Source organism: Phyllostomus discolor, chromosome 10 (assembly GCF_004126475.2).
Source record: "Phyllostomus discolor isolate MPI-MPIP mPhyDis1 chromosome 10, mPhyDis1.pri.v3, whole genome shotgun sequence".
Classification (NCBI taxonomy): domain Eukaryota; kingdom Metazoa; phylum Chordata; class Mammalia; order Chiroptera; family Phyllostomidae; genus Phyllostomus; species Phyllostomus discolor.
In genome coordinates this window covers 17,977,355-18,000,833 of record NC_040912.2, presented here as the reverse complement: position 1 = coordinate 18,000,833, position 23,479 = coordinate 17,977,355, and the positions used below count along the sequence as shown (strand labels likewise).

The 23,479-nt window shown below is 40.5% G+C and overlaps 1 protein-coding gene across 4 annotated transcripts in view; it reads left to right on the top strand.

The window, feature by feature from the left end:
- HDAC9 (histone deacetylase 9) overlaps positions 1-23,479 on the top strand; it is an 825,092-nt gene that overhangs the window by 489,268 nt on the left and 312,345 nt on the right. For all 4 annotated transcript variants that reach the window (XM_036010543.1, XM_028525366.2, XM_028525363.2 and 1 more), the window contains 3 exons: positions 5,328-5,450; positions 8,228-8,438; positions 8,887-9,104. In XM_036010543.1, the coding sequence (XP_035866436.1) occupies positions 5,328-5,450; positions 8,228-8,438; positions 8,887-9,104 (552 nt within the window). The remainder of the gene's footprint in view (positions 1-5,327; positions 5,451-8,227; positions 8,439-8,886; positions 9,105-23,479) is intronic.

Here is a 23,479-nt window from a genome sequence, read left to right as displayed (position 1 = left end):
TATTTTTTAAATAATTTTTTCCAGCAGATAGAAACAACTTCTAAAAAGGATTCTAATAATAAGGTTAAGTACTCTCAAGTCAGCTGAAATGTCGCTGTTTTGCTCCAGTTCCACATGATTCATCTGCCTATTGTTTCATAATAGTTGTTGTGACATTTTTGTTGTAAATGTTATGCTCTCTTCTGAGTGGGTGTAGGGCCATGGTTTTGGATGGCAGCAAATAAAACGCTTTCCTCCCCTGAGGGAAAAGAGGTTGCTATGACAAAAGAATCATTTACTAGAAATAACATGAGTCAATATTGTAAAGTAAGACCTTTCACAAAACATCAATGCCTTTTAAATGCAAGGGAAGTCTTGTTAAACGATGATTATTTTTGTCTCCAAACCATTTTATAGTAATACAGTCTTGTGTGTGTCTGATAAAAATACTTAAGAGATTTTTGCTGCCTAAAGAAATTTCTTCATCACACGAAAATTTTAATTTTCTATCAGCCATCTGAGGGTAGAAACAAAAATGCTGTCTTGAAAATAGTGTGAAAGCCATTGGCACCCATTAGAGGATTAGGAGATTCATTTGGCTCTCTTTTTAGATGGTCTGGACTTGGGGAAAGGGACCTTTTAAAGCCAAACTGTGGTCTACAAGCATGTCTTCCTGCATGCTGTTCTAATAGACACAGGCATTATCTGATGGAGCTGGTCAGAGATTTGTCAGTCTTAGACCGACGTCTGGGGAAGGTAGCAGCCACCCAGAGCTAAAAGCCAGGGAGTGGTCCAGCCCCAGGGCACACACTTAGCCCGAACTTCTTTTCACTAGTCCTGACTGTCTCTCACCCAAACCACAGATACATTCTTTTTCTAATGTTCATGCATATTGTCAGTAATTTTGAACATGCAGTAAATTGAAAATTCTACATCCACTTTTTCTATGAGCTTCTTAAAAAGTAGGTGATTATTCACATAACTAGTATTGCCAAGGGTCACCTGTTGGCTTGTCTCCTTGAGAGAGAGAGGTGTCCTTCTTCCTTCTCCCTTTCTCTTTTATCCCCATGATGTCAGAGGCTCACAGGGAAGCCAGAGGAAGGCTTCAGCCCAGGTTCTTGTCTCAGCACTAGAAAGAATTCAACAGCAAGCCAGAAAGATTCAGTAAAGCACAGAGGTCTAATTAAAGTGACAGTACACACTCAGAGGGTACAGGTGACCTCAAGAAGTGAGTCCTGCCAAAGGGTCCAGGTGCCAGGGTTAATATTTAGGGTTAATGGTGAGAGACACGAAAGGAGAGGGGAAGGACACAGAAGGGGAGTTTCTGTCCTTTCTGGAACTGTCATGGCATTGGTGCATGATGGGCACCGCTCTGTCTGCAATCCCCATGAAATTATAATGGTTTGGTTCTAGTCATTGTAAAAATCTGTGTTGGGCACTCCTACCCATCTTCTAGTTGGACGATCCTGTGGCCTCCAATTCTCACCCACCACCAAAATGCGCTTTAACTACGTATTCCCACCGACATCTCCCTGCAGCTTTAGTGAAAGAATTTCTTGAAGATGTAATACCCAACAGAAGAAGGGCTCGGTCATGGTGTGTAGTGCAATTATTTTGGTTTATAGTGCTGAGTCGCTCACCAGGATTGCCATACCAGTCCACTATCCCACCAGCAGTGTGTGATGGTTTTCAACTTTCTAAATCCCTAAAACAGCTGACATCGAACATTTTTCTTTTTTTTTTTTTGCCAGTGTCCATTTTGTAAAAGATTTTGAACCTTTTGTTCCAAACCAATAGCTTGTTAATTTCATTGGCAAAATAAATAGCTCTACTGAGAGCCATAAAATTTTTCAGTTTATGTGTATTTTATTGATGTGAATTGCAGATATTATCCATAAGCTAGGCTTCTAAATACCATGGTGAGAAAAGTAATGAAATTTTGAAGATCACGATTAAAATGTGAGGAGACCTCTCCTGCCCCAGCACCTGGCTCAGTCCTATCCTTCTTCTCAAGATCATGCACTTTCTGGTGAAATGCTAGTTACCCATCAAAGCCTGGCTTAAAATTGACACCCTGCTCTGTGCCATTTAAGTTGTTAACCCCACTCTAACTATAGTAAGGATTACTGTAGAGAATTAGTTCTCTGCTTGTCTGTGCACCTGAACGGCATGTGAACCTAGGTGGGATGGGACATCTTTAGACACCCACCACCTAATACCACACGGTTAATCTAGCTTAATTGTCATTCATTAATTGTTTTGTGAATGTTAAGTGTTAGCTATGTATATACTTAATTTTTTCATTTTATCTAACTATAGCAATAGTTTGTGGTTCTGAAAAGTTTTTTAGATTTAAACCATCTTCTTCACATTCTAAGATGTGAAACATGGACATCTTAGCACAGCACGGATTTAAGGGCTGGCTTAGTTTCAAAACTGCTTCCTGGAAGAATCCTGGTTTTGTCTGAAAATAAATGTGAGCTCACCACAATGCTAAGGCGGGGTAGCCATTCAGGCTGGTAAGAATACCGGTCAAGATCCTTCATTGTTTGAGTGAAATGGTACCTCTCGCCCCCAGATTTTCTGGCTTTCAAGTGTGTCTGCGTTCTTTTAGCTGGGTGGAGTGCAGCTCCAGATTCTTATTGGGAAACGTTGACACGGAGCGGATAGACTGCTCACGTTCTCGCCATTGCAAGTCTGCGTGAGTGCTGCCTGTCTTCTTATCTGCAGTCAAAGGGAATAAATGACACAACATCCCCATCCCTGCAGTTCACAGTCTCTGTGGGAAGAACTGGGAAGAGCCAACTCTACTTAGTGAACTTGGGGGGCTCAGGACTGTCCTTGCTTTCTTAGGAGCTGACTCCATGACTTAAAGATACTCATGTCTGTGAGGTCACCAGGCCTGTTGCTTTCTTCTTATGTGCAGGTCAGCTGGACACTTGTATTCTTGTCCATAAGCCATAGGGCCTGATTTTGCTTCCTTTTCTTCTCTAGAGCTTCCCTCTTCCCCTACTTTTTAACTGATTCCATATCCTTCAATAATGGTGCAGAGTGGTGTGTAGCTTCTGCTGCAGAACCTGACAGCACAGCATACAGCCTTGATCAATTTTAAAGTTTTATTGCTGATCCCACTGGGAACCAGACCCCGGGGAAATCACTCAGGTTCTTCATCCATCACAGGAGCGTGGTGGTAGCTGGAGGGTGCCTGTGGAAAATAGGTTATTGCCCCCCAAATCCCCGGCACGGGGCTTGGCACATGCCAGGTGCTGAGAACCCGTACACTGCCACAGGAAATGGAGATGCTCAGTGTTAATATGAAATTACAGGGGTCTGCAGTCCCACCGGGAGAGTGTTCCCAAATTCTTTCACTTTGCTCCAAGGCTGTGTGAGTAGCCAGTGTGTCACTGTCCTTCATCCATCTGAGAAAAAACAAACTTTCTCTCACTTTAGTGCATGTTTGCCTCCTGTGAGGGCATGGAAGGATATCACAGAACAAAGAGGAAACAAAAGTCACCTCTTTTGTGAGGTCTGTGATATCTTTTGCTGTCATGCCCATAGTGCGTGTCAAGTCTCAGCGCCGTGAGCAGCAGATGCACCCCGAGTGAATGCTAGACATCATTTTACAATGTACATTGTTCCACATTTATGTCACTACTATGAGTACAGATAAGTGAATGAAATAATCTCTTTATTATGAATGACCACATGCTGTCAGTGAGCTAGTTAAAATTTTTAATTTCTCATACATTGTTTCTGTTCTTGACGGATATATATTTTATAATTAAAATTTAGGTTAAAGGAATAGTGTAAGCAAAGTAGTAGCTTATCTTCTTAATTAGAGCAAATATGGAACTGTGTCTGCTAACAGTAAAATAAACTTGCAATCTCATGCATTGTAATGCTGAAATTCTTTTCAACAGTCTTCATGCTACCGTGTTTTAGACAACTTTATAAAAGCTTACATGTAAAGCAACATAATGTTAAAGGTCTGATTTTCATGCATGAATATCTGACTTTTTTCTTTGGAGAAAAAACAAAATCTGAGTGAGCTTGGAATTTCAAGTTGCAATGAGAAAAATCCACATTTAACCTTCTCCCTTTATTATCTTAAGGCTATATGACTCATCTCCAAACAAACGCATGATTGAGGGGATGTTTTGGAATAACATCCTGTGTTTTGCTGGCGCATCACTCTTCAGTGACATTCTGAGGTTGCATTGTATTAGCACATGATATTTCCCCCAGTTAATTGATATCCCAGGTTTGTCCAGGGGAAAATCTACAGCTCCCCCAAACATGCCTGACAAGTTATTATATTTACTTTAGTCGAGGCCCGTGTGTGCAGTATCCCTCTTGGAGGTGGTCTATTATTGGAGTCCCATATGCTTTTTGTTTGGGAAGAAAGCAGTCACTGTGTCATACTGTTACATGGAGTATTCTTTTTCAGGGATGTTGTTCCCTTGTGGACCATATCAGGCCAGAGTTCCTTAGTCTAATAAGACCTTTGTAACTCTTTTTGTATAAGAGTTCTGGGAGGGAAGCAAGAATTAAACAGAAAATGTAATTCAAGCAACCATATTAGGCCACATGGGGGAAAACGTGACTCTGAGTATTGTATTTTTTAAAAAGGTATTTGTTGTAAGAAGGACTGTGATGCCAAAATGCTCTGGGTGTGCAGTGAAAACGAAGGCTGTTGTGTTACCGGGAACTTGTAACACTTTAACATTCACATTGGTTTATAAGTGTGAACGATCCAAAAGCATCACCCGGAGTTGTCTACTCACAAATTTTATAGTAAAACATATGATCAGTTATTATGGATGACATTCAACCTAAGATTTCCTTATGTGAGTTTTCGTATCAGTAAAATCATGTTTAACTGGTATATTCATTGAGTAATGAATATATACTTATATAAATTCATATATATACATGAGCGATGACTGTATATAAAATCATCACTCAATAATACAAAGAAGTACATATATTCATAAGAATTACTGAACTTTATCGTTGTGCTTTACCAACTAATGACAAACACCCTGATTTTGGGTCCATGGAGCTAGAATTATAAAATAGAACCTGGCAAAATGAACATGGAAGTCCTTTTCTCAGATTTTATAATTATGTCTGTGGAAGGAAATGCCAATTTAATGTTTACATATGACATCTGGATACAGAAATCATAAAATAAATAATCAAACTACTTAAAATTAGTTTGACCGAATACGATAATACAAACCCTATTGTCTGAAATCTGAATATTTCACAGTAAAAGTCGTGGTATTGCAATCTTTTGAGACTCCCCTTTCATTGTTTTTTTCTTTTCCTTTTTCTCTTTTTTACAGCACATGGTTTCACAGCAGCGCATCCTAATTCACGAAGAGTCCATGAACTTGCTGAGTCTGTATACCTCTCCCTCTCTCCCCAACATCACCCTGGGGCTCCCGGCAGTGCCCACCCCGCTCAGTGTAAGTCGCCCCCCAGCGCCTCGGGCGCCCGCGGAGGCCCGAGGGACGTCCCCACGGGGAGCTCTGGTCTCTGACACGTTTAGACTCCAGGGAAACATGGGAGAGTCTCCTTCGCTGTTGACTGAGTTGTTCAAAGATGTTCAGTTTAATTTCAAATTAAAGACTTATGCTCGTTCCTATAACAATATATAAAAATAATAACTAACATTTGTAAATGCTTCATAGCTTTTAAAAAAAGAAAGTACTCTCCAGATATTTTATTAGCTCCACATGACCGTCCCAAGGAACAGGGATTACGAGCCACGGTTTTACAAAAGGAGAAGCTGAGACTAGTGCTGTTCTCAAAGCCCAGGGTCCCAGAGCCAGTGCGGAGCAGCCCTGGGACTCCACCCAGGCCCGTGCCGAGAGGCGCGGCTTCTGTTGCAGGCCCGACAGCGCATGTGTACACAGTTCACTTTGTGAATGAATTTATTTTGAGAATGTAAGTTACTGACTCAATCACACTGGAGAGCACATATCTGGAAAACCTCTTTAAGAATAATATTAAACTCTTCCCAGGAGACTCAAGTGCAGAAATTACTTTAAAAGTCCTGACAACTGAAATAGGATCTTTTGGAGGCAATTGTGTGACTAGCAGAAGACAGTAATGATTATTTAATACATATTCCCTTAAAAATATTGTTTTGTCATTGTGAAAGACCTGTAAGCTTCACCTAAAATAATTCGGCTATGAAATGGATGGAAATTAAATTAATTGCACTTATGTAAAGGTCACGTGATACGTTAGACATGAAGAGAAATGTGTGGCCCCCTTGGCACGCATTCTGCCAGGGTTTAGAAGTGAGCCTTTCACTGGGTGTGACTTGTCAAACTCAGATATATTTTTTACAATATTCCCAAATCAAGAAATTATAAAAAGTGGACCATCTTTTGACTAGTTTATTTTCAGAATATACTATCTGTATATGGTATACCAATTTATATATGAGCACACCTAGAGTGACATGTTTAAATGATATATTTGATAACTGGGTTCAATATATATTACTAAATAAAAGTCCAAGAGGTGTCTTATATATTTGGTGCTTTTAATAGAGTGGAATGTTGTTTTATGTGCTACAATAACCTTATACCAGTGAGGAGAAAGCAGAATTTGGATGCCGTTATATAGCTGAAGATTGAAGAAGAAAGGCTTACAAATACCAGATTCAAGCACGTCCTTGAAATTCCACATGAAGCCTTTGTAAACAGTGGATTCTAGCAAAAATTAAAAAGGAATTAAGGGTGAAACTAAACCTAAATATTCATGGGTGATATTTTCAAATCTTCACTTATTAGAAACTATTTCCCTTCTATTCCTGTTTTCCCCTGTCTCTTCCAATGATGAGCAGATACTGACAGGAAAACTTCTAATGACACATGAATAGACATTTTATATTCACTCCCTTTTGCAAGCCCTAAGTCCCCCCTACCAGCTAACATAAACATACACCACTTTTAATGTGGTCAGGGAGAATTTTTCTCTCAAAGGACCAAGTACTAAAGCCAGACCATTTAATGTTTTGATGGTAATACAATTTGGTGCCGTTGGATGAATAAACCAATGTGGTTTGGATTGGAGTTTCATTTTTCGTTGCTTCCATTTTGGTGTGGATGAGGCCATCACAATTAATTTTTCAAGCTTAGCATTGCTTTGGCAAAGGGACCTCCAATATTCCATTTCCCCACTGAGTAGTGGGAAATTTTAAGGAACAGAGGCCAAGAGAAGGCATCACTTCTAGATGAAATATCGCGTTGACTTGCTGTGTGACTAAGACAAACCATTTACCTCTTTGTCCTTTAATTTCTCCATCACTGAAAATTGCTTTGCTTCCCTGGTGCACAGCAATTTTGAAAGATGAAACATGAGTTTTGAAAAGAAACATGCCACACAATTTTGAGGTATTAGACTTCTGCTTTTGTAATACTAAAATGACCACCATTCATTAAACCCTTTGAATAGGATAATGCATTATTGCTATTGATGGTGTAATTATTATTGCTTTATTACTGTTATCATACATTTCAAGTTCTTAATAGCATTTTTATTTGATATAATTCCACTTGTAGTTTACTTTATTAAACAAAAGTATCTGGAGTGTCATTTTCAATATTTGGAGATTTGGGGATCTGTTATGAATTAACATAAAATACATGTTTAAATGAAATTCCTGCATGTTTTGCACAGCCTCTCAATGAGCTATCCGAAGAATTTTATTTTAAAAATTAAATATTGGAAACACGGTTCTGTGAACTTATTGGAGGACGTGGAGAGAAAAGACGAATGATTCCTTGTGCTGGAGACTCCGGCATTACAGACCATTTCGTCTCCAGCTTCTTGACTGCTATGATGTGTCTTTTGTTTAGCAATTTGAAGAAATTTTACTTTTCCAAGATACCTTTCACTTCATCAGTATATTAAAATAAGAAATACAGTTCCTAGTTGTTAAGCCTGAAATTAGCATGATTTTTAATGTTAAAAGATCTTTTTTAAGTACAATGACACCCAATACTAAATTGTCTCCAATGCTTCACCTCTACTTTTATGTCTTTTTTGTTAACTAAGTTAGTTTAAGTCTTGCTGTTATCCATTTCCCTACTTGGGCATTAGGGTAGGATGGGCCTTTCTAAGGGGAGAGTGGGGTGGTTATGGGACACAAAACTAATCTGAGGATCTACAGACCTAATGACCCACACGGATGAACAGGGATTCACATCTTTGTTATTTCTTGACACAGGCTTCGAACTCACTCAAAGAGAAGCAGAAGTGTGAGACCCAGCCGCTTAGGCAAGGCGTTCCGCTGCCTGGGCAGTTCGGGGGCACCCTCCCGCCGTCCTCGAGCCATCCCCACGTCGCCTTAGAGGGAAAGCCCAACAGCAGCCACCAAGCTCTCCTGCAGCATTTACTACTGAAAGAACAAATGCGACAGCAGAAGCTCCTTGTGGCTGGTAATTAACAAGGGCACCATTTCTAGATCATTTGGGGGCTGTTGTCAGCGAGCCAATGTAATATCTTTTTAACTCAAGACGCCGATAGAGATTTACCATTTCCCAAGGTCTCCCCGATACCAGGTACTGTGGGAAAGGCTATTATCTTCCGTTATTTTCCTAGATCCATGAAAAAAAGTCTCACCTTACTTAACCCTCACATGCTAGGGTGGACACATGGTGAGCCATTCATTGGTCAGACGCGTGCCTGTCCAATGTTTTGGTACTTCTGCCTTACCCCATCCAGCTAGCCGCCTTCTGACATCTGCCTAGGAGAGTCACTCCGTTCATAAACTTTATCCCATGCATCTGTTTTCTGTGGCTTCTTGTCTTTTCTTAAACAAAATCGTGTGTGTGTGTGTGTGTGTGTGTGTATACATGGACATATATTTTTTTTTGCTTTTTTCAGGTGGGGTTCCCTTACATCCTCAGTCTCCCTTGGCAACAAAAGAGAGAATCTCACCCGGCATCAGAGGTACCCACAAATTACCCCGTCACAGGCCCCTGAACCGAACCCAGTCTGCACCTTTGCCTCAGAGCACATTGGCTCAGCTGGTCATTCAACAGCAACACCAGCAATTCTTGGAGAAGCAGAAGCAATACCAGCAACAGATCCACATGAACAAAGTAAGCCCCTTTCCGAGTCAAAATGTCATAACCACCACTGTGGAAATTGGGGTCCTCTTCCCTGACTTGGGCATTCAAGGGAAAATGTTGGTACCTGTCATTGTCAAAAGGAGATTGCCGTCAGGGGTCAAGGACACCATCCCAGCATCAGGGTTTTCACCATCATTACTTTCACGGGACATTTGTAGCAGTTTTGAGATTACAGATTAGCAAAGTCTTTTAGGCCTGATCATCTTTTTTAAATCCTCACTTGAGTATATGTTTATTGATTTTAGAGAGAGAAGAAGGGAGAGAGAGAGAGAGACAGAGAGAAAGAGAGAGAAAAAACATCAATCGGTTGTCTCCCAAATGGGGATCGAACCCACAACCTAGGTCTGTGCCCTGACTGGGGATTAAAGCAGCAACCTTTTGGCGTACAGATGATGAGCCAACCAAATGAGCCATCCGGCCAGGGCTGAGCACCTCTTTTAATACGTAAGGGCACACAGGCACACAGGTGCCCAGCCTCATTTTTCGTGCTTGCAGGAAAGGCTCGGGGCAGAGTTGAATGTTATGGTTTGACATCTCAGAAGTCTGCACAGATGCAGGCAGCGAGGACAAGGTTAGCCAACGAGGGATTTTTCAGCAACTTGTATGTTTCCATGTTGTACTTATTTTCCAGCACGTCCCACTTTGTTTCAAACAGTGTTTAAAACAGTTTCTGAGAACCTTGTGGTAATTTCTCTCTGGCAGCCTTGTTGTGGCTGAAATGGAGAGTGAATGTCTGTTATCACACCACATCCTTAGGCGCTCTCCTGCTGGGGCGACCACAAAGAAACAGTGATTACAATCTAACAATAGCAGACAGGCTGGTAAAGCATTTTCAGTGAATTTGTAAGCAAAACTGGTCTGCACAGTTTTGCTACTGCTCTCTGCTAGGGTTGGCTTATAAAACAGAATCTTCTCATTCCTGGAAAATGTTAAGGTCCTGAATATTAAGATTCTATCCACTTGCCTTTGTTACTATATCACCTGCAAGTATCATATAGAGGTGTTATATTGAGAAATGATTTCCTGTTTACTCTTAGAGAGCTGAAAATTGACTTAGTACTGCAATGTTTTATTGTATTGTAAACAGAGCAAAAGTTCCCCAGGCAAAGATCTAATAACCTTTCTAATAGTAGTAGGAGACAGGGGTCTTTCTCACCTGCTTACCTGATTGCAGGCGGGCGGAGAGTTTTTCTCCTCCCTTTGGCCTCCGCCTTACAAGGCAGAGCCATGAAGGGAACATGGGCTGCAGGTCACGCTCCTAAATGGAACATCTTCCAACCCAGCCCTCTGATGCTTTTGAGGATGACATGTGTGTGGACGGGAGGATTGCAGGGCGTGGGGGGAAGATTGCAGGCAGTGGTATCTGGCGCTTCTGCCAACTTTCAGTCTAGTACAGACTATATTTCAGTGTATTTCAGACTCCTTCTCTATCATCAGATTGATGCCTATTCATTGCTTTAGCATTTCTCTACATCTCCAAATCAGTCTCATCATAGGAGAACCAACTTCCTTCTTGTGTAATGGCATAATACTCATTGACTTGAATGTGCTTCTGCACATGTTTGCTAGATTAGGGTAGAGTTAAGTTAGTTTTGTGGTCTCTCAGCACTACTTAAAACTGGCTGGTATTCATGAAAAATTGTCTGGTGTCTAGTGAGAAAAAAATCTATGTGGAAGGGAAGATTGGGAATCCTACTTTCCGCCTGATTATATTCTGATCTGGAAGTAGATTTGTTAGATTCCTATGAATACCTTTAAGAATATTTTGGAATGTATGTTTTATGACCTAGAGTTGCCACTGTTTCAGACTCCGATGGCATGCTGGTATGAGAATCTTTATATTTTATTATCGCCCTTGAGATTTTGATAGGCGATGCTAATCTCAGTCATGCGACAGAAACTAAGATGGAAAGCAGGCATTTGCATTTTAGCGACGAGAAAGGCAAGTCTTATCAGAGACTTTCCCCCATGTGGAGCTGATTCTTTGGAATCTGTTAAGAATTCTTCCCAAAATTAGAAACAAACCTATACTTTTAGGTACATGTTTGTACAGTGGTTTGATTATGAAATCTTGTCTTAATTAGGCAAAATGAAGTCCAGAAAACTTCAAAGTACAAAGCTGATCTTTATGCATTAACCCCTCTCAGCTTGGGTGTTTAGATTACTCAAGCAGGTCTGCCTTTGGCCTTTGTCCAAGTACGTATCCCACATGTTTAATCAAGACGGCATATGCACGTTGCGTATTCTCCAGATCCTTGAAAAGATTTCACCTGCCTTCAATTGTCCAAGGGGACAGAGAAAAATCTTATTAAAGAACATATTAAACCTCTGTCCCATTCTCAGGTATTCAAAACAGAACCATCGAGAAACAAATTGTTACAGTTCGCCCTTCCCTATGAGGTGATGAAAACATTTATTTCACATTAGGTGAGGGCCATAACTTAGACGTCAGAGCTACCAAGTTTCTGTATCATGATATATTTACGTGCACTATAACGACTTAGACTATCCACCGATGAACAATAAACACAGAACCTGTACTTTATGTCATTTGTTTTCCGTTATCTTGAAGGAACCTGTATTGGATCCATTCAGACGGGAGCCTAATAGTCGGTGTCATAAAAACACGGGCCCTGCTCTTGAGATACTTATTATAGCAGGGAGTACGATGAAGACATAGATGCGCAGTGACATTCAAAATGCCTCTGTCTTTTCCTTCCTCAACTTTTATTTTTTTTTCAAGGAATCGAGAAAAGCAAAAATGGAGTAACAAAGAAGAAAAATAAGTAGTTTTCTTTAAAAAAAGGAAATAGTTTTCTTTAAAAAAACTACTTAAAAAAGAGGAAGAGAAACATTAATATGTGGTTGCCCCTCGCATACCCCCTTTGGGGACCTGGACTGCAACCCAGGCATGTGTCCTGACTGGGAATGGAACTGGCCACCCTTTGGTTGACAGGCTGGTGCTCAATCCGCTAGGCTATACCAGCCAGGGCAGTAGGTTTATTTCTAAACCTGTATTACATTAAATATGATTGTCCTTCATGGTATGAAATTTTTAACAATATATTCTAATTGCTCTGCACTTTTGAGACCATAGTTTATACAATGAGTTATTTGTTAAATTTTGAAGACTTTCTTGATCTCACTATAACTTGAATGCATTTATGAAAGCAGTCATTCATGCTTGTTATAGCTATACAATGTAAATGTTGTTAATTATACTAAATAATTTACCTGCTTGTTGGCTGATTTACTATGACATTTAAATGGAAAATTTGTGTGTTGAAATAATTGTTTGCTTCATATAATTATGATGTGAGTACTCAACAGATTATCAGAAATATCCCTGGGATGAGCTTATATAGTATTTGTAATTGTTTATCTACACAGTGGGGCGAGCTAGAAAGGTGAGTGGAAACCCTGTCAGAATGACTTACCTCTGCTAATCAGTATGAATATTCCACTTGCACTGAAAGTGTTTTGAGAAGCTTAACCATAAGAAATTCATGGCTTACAACATTTGTTCTTCTCTCTTTTTAAGACACCGATACAATTCAGAAGTACATTAAACAACTTTTATTGCTAATGCACAGTACTTTCATGCAAGGGTGATTTGTGAGCCTCTACAAAAAACCAAGAGCTTCTTTATACTGGCATCAAACTAAGACTGTTGCTTTTGCCAGTATCTTTTGTTCTTTTTTATTGGAAGAAAAGAAAATGGTTTTTAAAGTAGAATTTTCTTCATAAATACTAAAGAGCAAATAAAAAAGTGAGAGGGATTTGGTAATTTTTTTCGGAGACCATTTCAACTTTAAATATTGCCACAGACTTTTTGGTAAAATAAACTATGATAAATGAAAACAAGATACACCTCAGTTACTTATATATTTTTGTGATTTTTGAAGTATTCCAATCACTGCATAGTTATTTATTTAAAAAATGTTTATTGATATTAAGAGGAAGGGAGAGACAGAGTAGCATAGATTAGCTGCCTCCCATACGTGCCCTGGCCCGGGACTAAACTGGCAACTAGGTATGTGCCCTGACCGGGAATTGAACCCCCCAACTTTTGATACACAGTATATGCTCCAGTCATCTGAGCTATGCCAGCCAGGGCAACCACTGCAGATTTAAATGAAGGACAAATCTCTAGTCACATCACTATCTAAATGATATATAGAAAATTTCCAAAGTATCTTCAAACATTTTTATGATGAGATAATTCGATACAGCTCTCTGCCCCCTGCCCAGTGATATTTTCTTTGAATTATTTTATTGTTACAGTATTAATACAATAGCATTCATTCATGCCGAACGGTTTCTCTTTTAGCTAGAATTATAGTATCTTTTCTAAAGCCTGTATTTTCATATTCACTCTACCAAATCCGTAGGAGCAGAAATTTAAAGAAACCTTTTTCTTCATTCAGTACTTACTTGAATTAAGTGCCAGTCTGTGCTTGGGTCCATTTGGCAGAGCCTACGGAACCCCTGCTTTGTGCCAGACCCTGTTTCAGGCACCGAGGAAACAACGTCCGTTGTCCCGGTGGGGCCGGCAGTGTGGGGCTCAGGGGCGCGCAGGATTCAAGTCAACAATGATGCAATGTGTTAAGCATTAGGATAGAGGGAAGGAAATCATCTTTGAGGAAATAAGACTTGAAACTTGTTTGGTTACTTCTCTGGATATTCTCGTTCATTTTACATTTTTTCTCTTTTTTTTTGGTCTCTTTCGTTCTTATATATGCTTGGTGATAAATATCTTATGCATTCCTATGACTGGGTATCAGCCAACACTTTTAAAAAACTCATAAATCATGAGATGATATCTTATACATGTCAAGGTTCACTCTGGATTTAAGTATTTATTATATGTATATTACTATGATACTTAGGCATTTTGACGGGAGAGCTATTTTGTCATAATAAAAATACATCTAAGACAAGACACGCGAAGGGCAGGCCAAGCAGATGCCCTGTGTTGCCCTTACTCAGACAGGTGGATGTTGTGTCTGACAAGCGAGGCATGAATATAATTTTGCTCAAATGCTGGAACAGAGCAGATGGGAGCTTTCATTAAGTTTTAGAAGAGAATTTGACCCTTTAGGAGAGTAGTATTTGTTATATTCCTTTTCTTGGCACCATCTCTAACCTAAGTGTTACATATTCTCCACCAGTTCTCATGGTTCATACCCATTCCTTGTCCCCGGCAATCTCTCCGCAGCAGCTCAAGGGAGTCCACTCTCTCGCGCCCGTGGCCACATACGGGCACTGCATGCGCATGTGCGGGCGCCGCCTTCTTCCTTATGCAGTGTCTCTGAAGGCCGCCCTGAAATAAAGCTATCTTGTACAAAATGCGTACTTTCCCAAGAAGATTAATCTGAAGAATAACTATTAGGCATATACATTCTAAAATGCGTACATTTTTTGAGTCACACTTCGTAGCATTGAACAAGCAAACACTTCATATTCACTTTAACAAAGGCAATGCTATCTGTGGCTTACCTGTGGGAAGATTGGAATTTTAAGTACAATAGATGAGGACCAGGGAGCGATCTTGGCTTTGCTGCTGTGCCTGTTTCTCCCAGTGCATCCTGGCCGGCCTTTCTTTTCTGCACTTCGTGAATTCCCAACACCTTCTCTGCTGGTACCTCTGGGGATACGGTCATTGAAATAATACTGGCTCCCTTTTATTTGTGGGATCTACTGTTTACCTGGGACACCATGCTTACATTCTTAGGGGTATTAACTCACTTTTCTCTTTTGAACATCAGGGAACTCCAACTGAATAGGCGTATGCACGTTGATCAGGGTGACAGGGCTAGCAGTCGACAGAGCTGGTATTATTTGACAGAGGATGTGAGACCCAAAAGCCTGTCCTTCGCCTAAACTTGTGCTTATGATTTTAGTGTTGTTTTTTATCACCAAGCAGGAGACAAGAGCCTCCTAATTTTATTTTTGCCAAACAATAGAAAACTTACCATTAAAACCAAGGCAAATAAACAAGGCAAGTCATCTTATGGTTTTTGTTGGGGTTTTTTTGGTGTTTGGATTTGTCAGGATGGAGAAATCCCAGTTCCTGGCCCTACTTCCCTATTTCCATGCATTGCCCTCTATCTTGGAAGGGTTTTTTTTCCCCTAAAATATGTTTATTGATTTTAGAGAGAGAGGAAGGGGCAGAAAGGAGAGAGAAACATCAATTGGGTGCTTTCTATACACGCCCTGATCAGGAATCAAACCCCCAACCTTTTGTTCTACTGGACAACACTGCAGCCAACTGGGCCACAACAGCAAGGGCTTGGAAGGGGTTGTTTTGTTTTGTTTTAATGGATTTGATGAGGGGCCATTTAGACATGCTGTTGGATTAAACAGCTCTCCAACAGTGAGAAGCAAGTGCAGGCCAGAGCCCACTACAGCCGGGCCGGGATTCGTTCCGCTCTCGCTTGTCGTAAGGTTGCCATTGTTTGACGTGGGGCAAACATCTCGCCGCAATTCCCAGCGAGCCTGAAGCTGAAAGTCTACTGACTTCATCAAGTTCAACCGAAATGCAAATGTTGGCATCTCATCTATGGGTGGTTGGAAAATGCCTTGTTTTAAGTTTTGAAAAATGGATGAGTAGAAACTTGAACTGGGCTTTCATTTAGGAAAGTAGGCATTACTGTTGTCAGGTTTCATTTCTCTCTGTCCGTTTGACAGCTGGTTTCCAGGCAGAGTCTTTAATCACCAATTTCGGATTACATTCTGCCCATTAGATGGATAGTATGTCCAAAACCTTTAGCTAGCCCTGAAAGGCGGTCTTAATTTTATAACAGTAAAAAGGCTCCTAGATTATTTATCTATCTGTAGAGGTTTATAAAAGAAACTCTGACTTTACCCTTAAATAGATGCTATTCTGACATGATTAGCCCAATGTAAATAGATCTGTGTAGTATGTAGTCGGCTTCAAAAAAAAAAAGAAAAAGAAAAACCACTTACACTGCAATGCCAACTTACATCAGCACAGAGGATTCATAGAGAAGCATTTCACTATATAATTACAAGATGATGGTTTATAATACACAGAAAATGGCTTGCTGCTTTATTATTAGATGTGATGAAATCCTGTGTTTGTAAAAGAAAGTAAATGACCGTTTCAGTGGATTAATGCACAGCGTTCGTAAACGTTCCTTCATTCATAACTTGAAGATGAAGGGAAGGACCTCGACCTTTCTGTATCACTCCGCACTGTTAATCTAGTCAGAGATGCTTTTACGGAATGAAAAAAAACAATAGCGGGGCATGACAATGAGGTAAGAAAATAGGGGAAAGAAAAATATCTGGGGAATTAAACCATGTGAGTAGTTTAACTGATGTTGATTCCAGGCAGTTCAAAGGCAGAGGGAAACGAAATAATTTGGTTGTTTCCCAACCTTGACAAATGGCTTCATTTGACAGGATGAAGTAATTAAGTCTTACTAAGGAATTTTTAATATAGCTAAGTGATTTGTGGATATGAAAACCACCAATGTGTAGCCGTCTCTTTGTTACAGATTTTGGTTGCTTATAAGTTCCTGACTGTAGATTTTTTTCTCTCTCTAGCTTTCTGCTCTTTCTCTAAATACTCATGAAATCTGAGGGATTATAGTGACCCTGAAATGTCATGTGGTATAGAGGAGTCCCGTTCTTCCAGGCAGAAATGCACCCAGGGCCTTGCTCCCATATCCTGAGTGTATCGTTGCTCTCTTGCTATCAAATTAGTTGTATCAACCAACAATAAAAACTCACTTCTACAAAAGCATTCCTGGCATGGAATAATTTATGATGTTCTGCAGAGATTTATTAGCAACCGCTGTGCTGCATACTGGAAATGAAAATAAAGAAAGCATGTTCTCTCCCTTGAATGGGCTCATAGACGTGCAAACAGATAATGCTTTCTACCTAATATATAGCACATTTGAATTGCAAGGTCAAGCATGCTTGATATTCTTTCCAAGAGAAGTTTCTGGTATCCCGCACCATTATTTATTAGTTGTGCATCTTTGGTCAAAATGCCGACCCTCTTTGTCCAGTAACTCTCCAATCTGCACGGTTTAGAGGTAGCTAGTGAGGCTTACCTGAGCAAATGCCCTGAAAGTGCTTTGCAGTTAAACATGATCAGCAGCACTGACATCCGACTCAGCATTTATATTCCCATATGGCACCGACAGTTCTGTTTTCCTTGTTGGGTAATGAAGACAGTAGTCTGAAAGTGCGAGACTGCTTCCAAGGTACATGTTTCCCACTTGCCTCCATGCTGCATCAAGCGACTTTGTTGTCAACCAAACCACCACATTTTCTCTTTCCCAGTTTTCTCTTACGTCTTTGTATTCATCATGCAGCCGACCACGTTTTTCTCTTCAGAACAAATATCGTGGTCAGTTATTGAATTTTTATTGAGGTGTAATTTACACACAGTAAAATTTATTCCTTTTGCTGTACAGTTCAGTGAGTTTTGACAAATGCATATTGTCATATAATTACCACAGTCAAGATACAGAACAGGTTCTTCAGCCTCCAGAGTTCCCTTCTGCTCTCCTCTGTGGTCAGTCCCTACCCCTACTTCCAACCCCTGGCAAAGCAGTTGAATTTTTCACCATGCAAGGAGCACACAAGAAGTCACAGTTGTGAAGGATGGTGTGTGTTCACAGCACACAGACATTTGCCCTAAATGATCTAAACTGCAGAATGTTCCATCAAGGAGGGACACAAGGGATTGTTTTCAGAGGTCACAAGCTGATGGCCATGGACAGGATCTATTCCATTGAGCTGCTGTCTTTGGCCTGCCTGGTGTCCTAAAAAGCATTTGAATTATTGGTAAATCTTTAAAACACCAATACAAAAGAACCTTTGCACCCCGATGTTCATAGCAGCACAATTTACAATAGCTAGGTGCTGGAAGCAACCTAGATGCCCATCAGTAAATGAATGGATCAAAAAACTATGGTACATTTACACAATGGAATTCTACGCAGCAGAAAGAAAGAAGGAGCTCATACCCTTTGCAACAGCATGGATGGAGCTGGAAAGCATTATGCTAAGTGAAACAAGCCAGGCAGTGAAAGACAAATACCACATGATATCACCTTTAACAGGAATCTAAATAACAAAACAAAGCAAAAAAAACTAGCAAAATATAACCAAAGACACTGAAATAGGGGATAGTCTGACAGTGGCCAGAGGGGAGAGAAGAGGGAATTTCAGGGGGGAATGGGTAGGGATTACAGGAACAAATTTGGAGGACACATGGACAAAAACTAGGGGTGGGGGGTAATGGGGGGAAGGGGGGAGGGTTGGGTGGGTGGGCTGGAATGGGAGTAGGGGGGAGAAAACTGTACTTGAACAATGATTAAAATAAAATAAAAAAAATAGATTTCAAACACGATTCTGGGTACTTGGCATCGTCTGAAAAATTAAGAAGTCTAGCCACAATGGGCCCACATTTCCACGCGGCAGGTATCGTCAGCTGGGGTTTACTCCTGGCTGTCCATTTGAAACAGGGTTCACCTCTGTCCAATTTACCAAAGAAAAGGACTGATCACGGAGATGTTCCCGTGTCGAGTGATTGGAAGATAATTGGCTTTGAGATCTTATCCATTCTGAGACAGTTCAAAATCACCAAGGGTTAACAAAAATAAATAAATAAAGATGCCATTCCTCATGGTGCCTCTACTCATTACCCTTGAAGAGCAAAGAAAGAAAACTTTGGAAGAAAGTCCTTTCAGCTGAAAATTGGAAAGGAGATTATTGGGAATATCCTGTTATGTAATATAAAAGGACAGGAAATTACACAGTGCTGGAAGAGGAGGTAAAAATGATTCCTTTGTTCACCAGTTAAGAGAAACCCCCGACAGCTCTTGTCCTCTTGCTGAGGATTTCATGTACTAGAAGGTCAATCTTCCCGTTTCCACTTTTGCCCACCTAACTCCAGTCTTCTATGGTGGCCCGAGTGATCATTCACAAATGCAAGTCAAATTATGTCAAAGCCTCGCTTAACACTCCTCAGTTGCTCCTTATTGCTTCTAGGATGAAATTAAAACATCTTTGACTTAACAAGGCTGCCCTGATCTGGCTCTCGTCCCCCAAGTGACCTCACCTCCTAGTCCCTTCACTTCCTTCCTGAGCTGCAGCCACATTGGCCTCCTCTCCTGGCTGTGGGGAATATCATCTCACCTCTGAGAATTGTGCTAGCCATAGTTCTGTATGGGATGTCAACCTCCAGGCCTTTTCATGACTTCTTCTCGGTGTCGGAATCACCAGCTCAAACCTCACGTCTTCAGAGAAGCCTTCCCTGCCCAGACAAATCAGACAGACAGCACTTCCCCGATCATTCTCTGTCACATGAAGTTCCAGTCTTCACTTGCTTATTTTCTGTCCAGCCCACGGAGAGCTTGCCTAGCTGACCTCTCTCTTCGCAGTACCCAGCATATAGTAGGTGCTCAACAAAAACTGTTGAATGGCTGAAAGTATGAGTGGGCAACTTTCTCAAACTAGCTGAGAGGAGGAAGTTTTCAGTCTCTTTCTCAGAAGTAAACACTCATTGAAGTCATTGGAATGTTAGGATATTTCGAGAGCCAGAGAAAGGATATTTAAATTTCAGGTATTGTTTTACACAATCATTTAGAGCTGTAAAGAAAAGCATGTTTTTTATTAAGAATTGACTTGGCCCCTGGATTAATTTTATGTATCTTCAGTATTGGTAAGAAAGGATGTTTTTTAGTTTAGACTTTTAATTTATGTGAATAATGAACCAATATATGGAAAATCTCTCTTGTTATTGAATTTTGGTTCTTCTGGTTATTTTCCTAAAATGCACAGAAGCAAAATAGCATGGAGTATTTTGGCTCGAGGCGGAGTTCTTCTCTAAGTAGACCTCTAGATTTGAAAGCCCTCCAAGCTCTGCATGTTGTTTTTTAGAACATTTGGTACATACCTAATCTGTTTGTGAATTGAGACAGAATTTTATCATTATTTTTAAATCTAGTTTCCTTGGAGCTTCAGGAAAAGGTTTGATTTTCCAAGAGAAGAATTTTACATTTATTTCAAAGAAAGTAAGTGTGCTATTTCCATGTTCCAAGTAAAATCTGCCTTAAAATCTGAGGCAAAATCAGAAAGCAATGAGTTGGGTGGAAGGTCAGCCTGCATGGCTTAATAATCACATTCACACACTTGTGCTTAATGATTTGTTGATAATTTCAGAAAATCAGATGTCTGTTAGAAACAGATTTGCTCCTTATACACTCCTGTTCTTAGTTTCCATTCCAAATCTGAAGATATTTGTGGGCACATGAAGGATTTCTGTGGCAAAAGTTATAAATTAGAATTTAGAGATATTTTATTCAAAAACACTTAATGCTTGATGACTTCCAGATTTTTATCAAACAATGTAACTTACATGGAGATGAGCTTAATGGATTAATGTATAAAGATGAGCAGCACAGCCTTTAAATATTCAGGGAATTTTACAGCATTTTGTCAGAATTTTACAGCATTTGTCAATAGGACATAAGATGTTTAACGTGGAATATAAACCATTGAAATTATGGACTCATTTAAATATTACCCTATTAGGGATTGATAAGAATTGGAAGGTTGAGTTGTAACACCCGAAGTGTTAGAAATTTGGATAGATAATGCAATCTGGCCTATAGACTGTACGTGTAAGCATGTGTGTTACAAACCCAGAGTGGTCGCAGGTGGCCGGCAGCATTCTTAGCGTCCGTACCACTGCAGGCCAGTAGCATGGAGTACGCAGAGACCCACTGTGGATGAGGAAGAGCCCGGATGAAAGGGGCAGGAGAAGCCGTACAGCCATCATCTCTATCTCCGCTGGGTTCCCTGCCAGAGGAACTCACCTGGTGTCAGACGCATGACACACGGTGTGTCTCACCACCAGGGCCTCCACTGAGATTCACACGGGTTTGCACATGTATCTATGTATCTGTCACACAGATGTTTCGTCTTATGTTTTCTAGCCAGCAAGGCAACAGCTCAGGTTTGCTGGGGGATCACCTCCAGATGTCCAACCAAAGAGAGGCCCTGCCACCCCACAGAGAGAGTAAGCAGACAGCTCCTCCCTGCGCCTGGGGCCACTCGGCGACAGTGCGCACTGGACAAGGGTTGGGCTGTGCCATCCTCGTAATGGCCATGCTCGGAGTTCAGAAACACATAGAACATGACATTGTTCGAACGCCGATGTTCTTAGTAAACAGTCATAAACTTACAGATAACGCTGTCACTTTCTATTTTAAATATCTGAAAGAAGTCAAAGCTGGCAGGCAGATTATCTGTGGCTTTTGTTTGTAGATGGTGCTGATGTTAATTGCTAATTTTTCCACTCTGGCCCATTTGACTGTTGAAACAAAAGCAGCTTTTGTCAAATACCTAAAATAAAATAAGAAGTGTAGGCCAGCTCCCTCTAAGCACTTATGTTTTGCAGTATTGGCTCCGAGAGGTGCCATTTATCTCTTACGTTGTGTGAAACTTAACAAAGGGCACATTTTGTCCCAGAGATGATGAAAAAGTGGTAGTTATTGTTCAAATTGACACTGGCATTTGTTTCATGACCTGGGAAGAAAAGTGTCAAAGCATTGCTACCAAACACTAAGTTTTCAGATAATTATGAAAAAAAGACGAGTGAAGAAGAAATGAGGATAAATCCAAGATTTTTGACTCATGCAATCGGGTAACACTATTCACTCAGATGAGAAAATAGTGATCGATACATTTGAGTGGGATGAGAATGAAGATTATTTTTGAGCTACTTCAAGTTTATGGTACCCATTAGCTATTCTACATCTGAGCAAAGACATTAAGCAAGCAGCTGAATTTGCAAGTTTAGAGCCCAGGAGAGACATCGGAATTGCTTATATTAGTTCGGTTGTCACCAGAAATAGCTGCTTCAGAGGAGAGTGCAGAGTGGAAGGGTACAAAACCTTCTAGGGTTCTCCTCTTTTGGAGATGATTCAGTTTTTCCTGGGCATGAGGTTTCTTCTTTATAAAACGCAGGTTTGCAGAATGTTGTAAATTCTCCAACACCAACATTTTATACCTATGTGAACTCCGTTCCTAAGTTACCGTTTTATGTCAAGCAACGTCTCTTTTTACAAACCATTGAGGAATTCTGCCCTTGGAAGAAGATCAATTTGCCATTTGGTCTTGTCCAGTTACCACCACATTATTCAGTCTGGGGTTTTCTTCCCCGCGGTTCCTTGAGTGCATCAGAGGTGAAGGCGAAGCCGAGGGGGCCGCTGGAATAAACAGCATTGTTTCTACATTGTCCACTAAATGTTGTTTGTCAGCGCGGCTGTAAATACTGACTCAGTTTGATTCGTGGGAGGAACGATGTGATTTCTGGATGCTTCAGTGACCTCAGAAGTGTATTAACAGGTCAAATTTTAGAAGGTGTTCTGTTAAAATGAACATCTGATATATTCTGCGAACACTCAGCATTTCGTCAGTAGTAGAGATTTTCTTGGACATACTTACTTCTATGGGAAATCATATTCCAGTAAATTCACACAGTTTGCCTAGCCTCTGGCTGTGCCAATGCTAGTAATATTAATCTCTTACTTTCAAAGATGCTATGATGGTGTCTTGTTTTCCTTTCTAAAGTGTGTCACCCTCACTGACGTGTATTAATATTCTATTTAAATTGCCAAGGGTTTGGGCATTTATGCACTCACTGACTTTTGTAACAAGAGGGATTTCAGCCAAATACTTGGAGCCAAGGTGTATTTGTTGTGAATTCTAATGGGAAAGGAAAAAATAAAGACAATGAAGAGAAATAACTCAGGGAGCTTTACTGTGAAGGAAGGTAAATGATAGTTTTGAAAGGGGTGGTCAAGGGAGGTTTGACTTAAGAAGGATAGAAGTACTGAAAGTGTACAAATGGAATACTCCAGCAGAGAGGGGTGTGTGATGGGGGACAGTGTGGACGGACTACTGCAGGAGTGGAGAGATCCCGGGCACTAAGCTGAGGGACTGACTGCAGTAGGAGTGCAAGACGTTGCTTTCATTGTAATGGGAGGAGGGTGAAAGGGACAGTTGAGTTTCTCTACTGATATTTCTATTTTCTTGGTGAAATAAGAAGCAAAAGTAATAGTAGGGAGTAAGGAAAAGGTCTGGATATTAGAAGTTTGAGGAGAGAGGAGGTGGTTTGAAGTGGTCATTGAAAGAGTGAGAGTAAATGAGCCAGAGAAATGTAGAAGGATTGCCGGATAGCCCAAAGGCCCATTTGAGGGTTGTGATCATGAATTTGAAGATGAATGCTCATCGTGATTGCAATTTGTTTGTTCGCTTCCTTAGCGTCTTCAGCTGCTTGGGTTTGGCAGAGA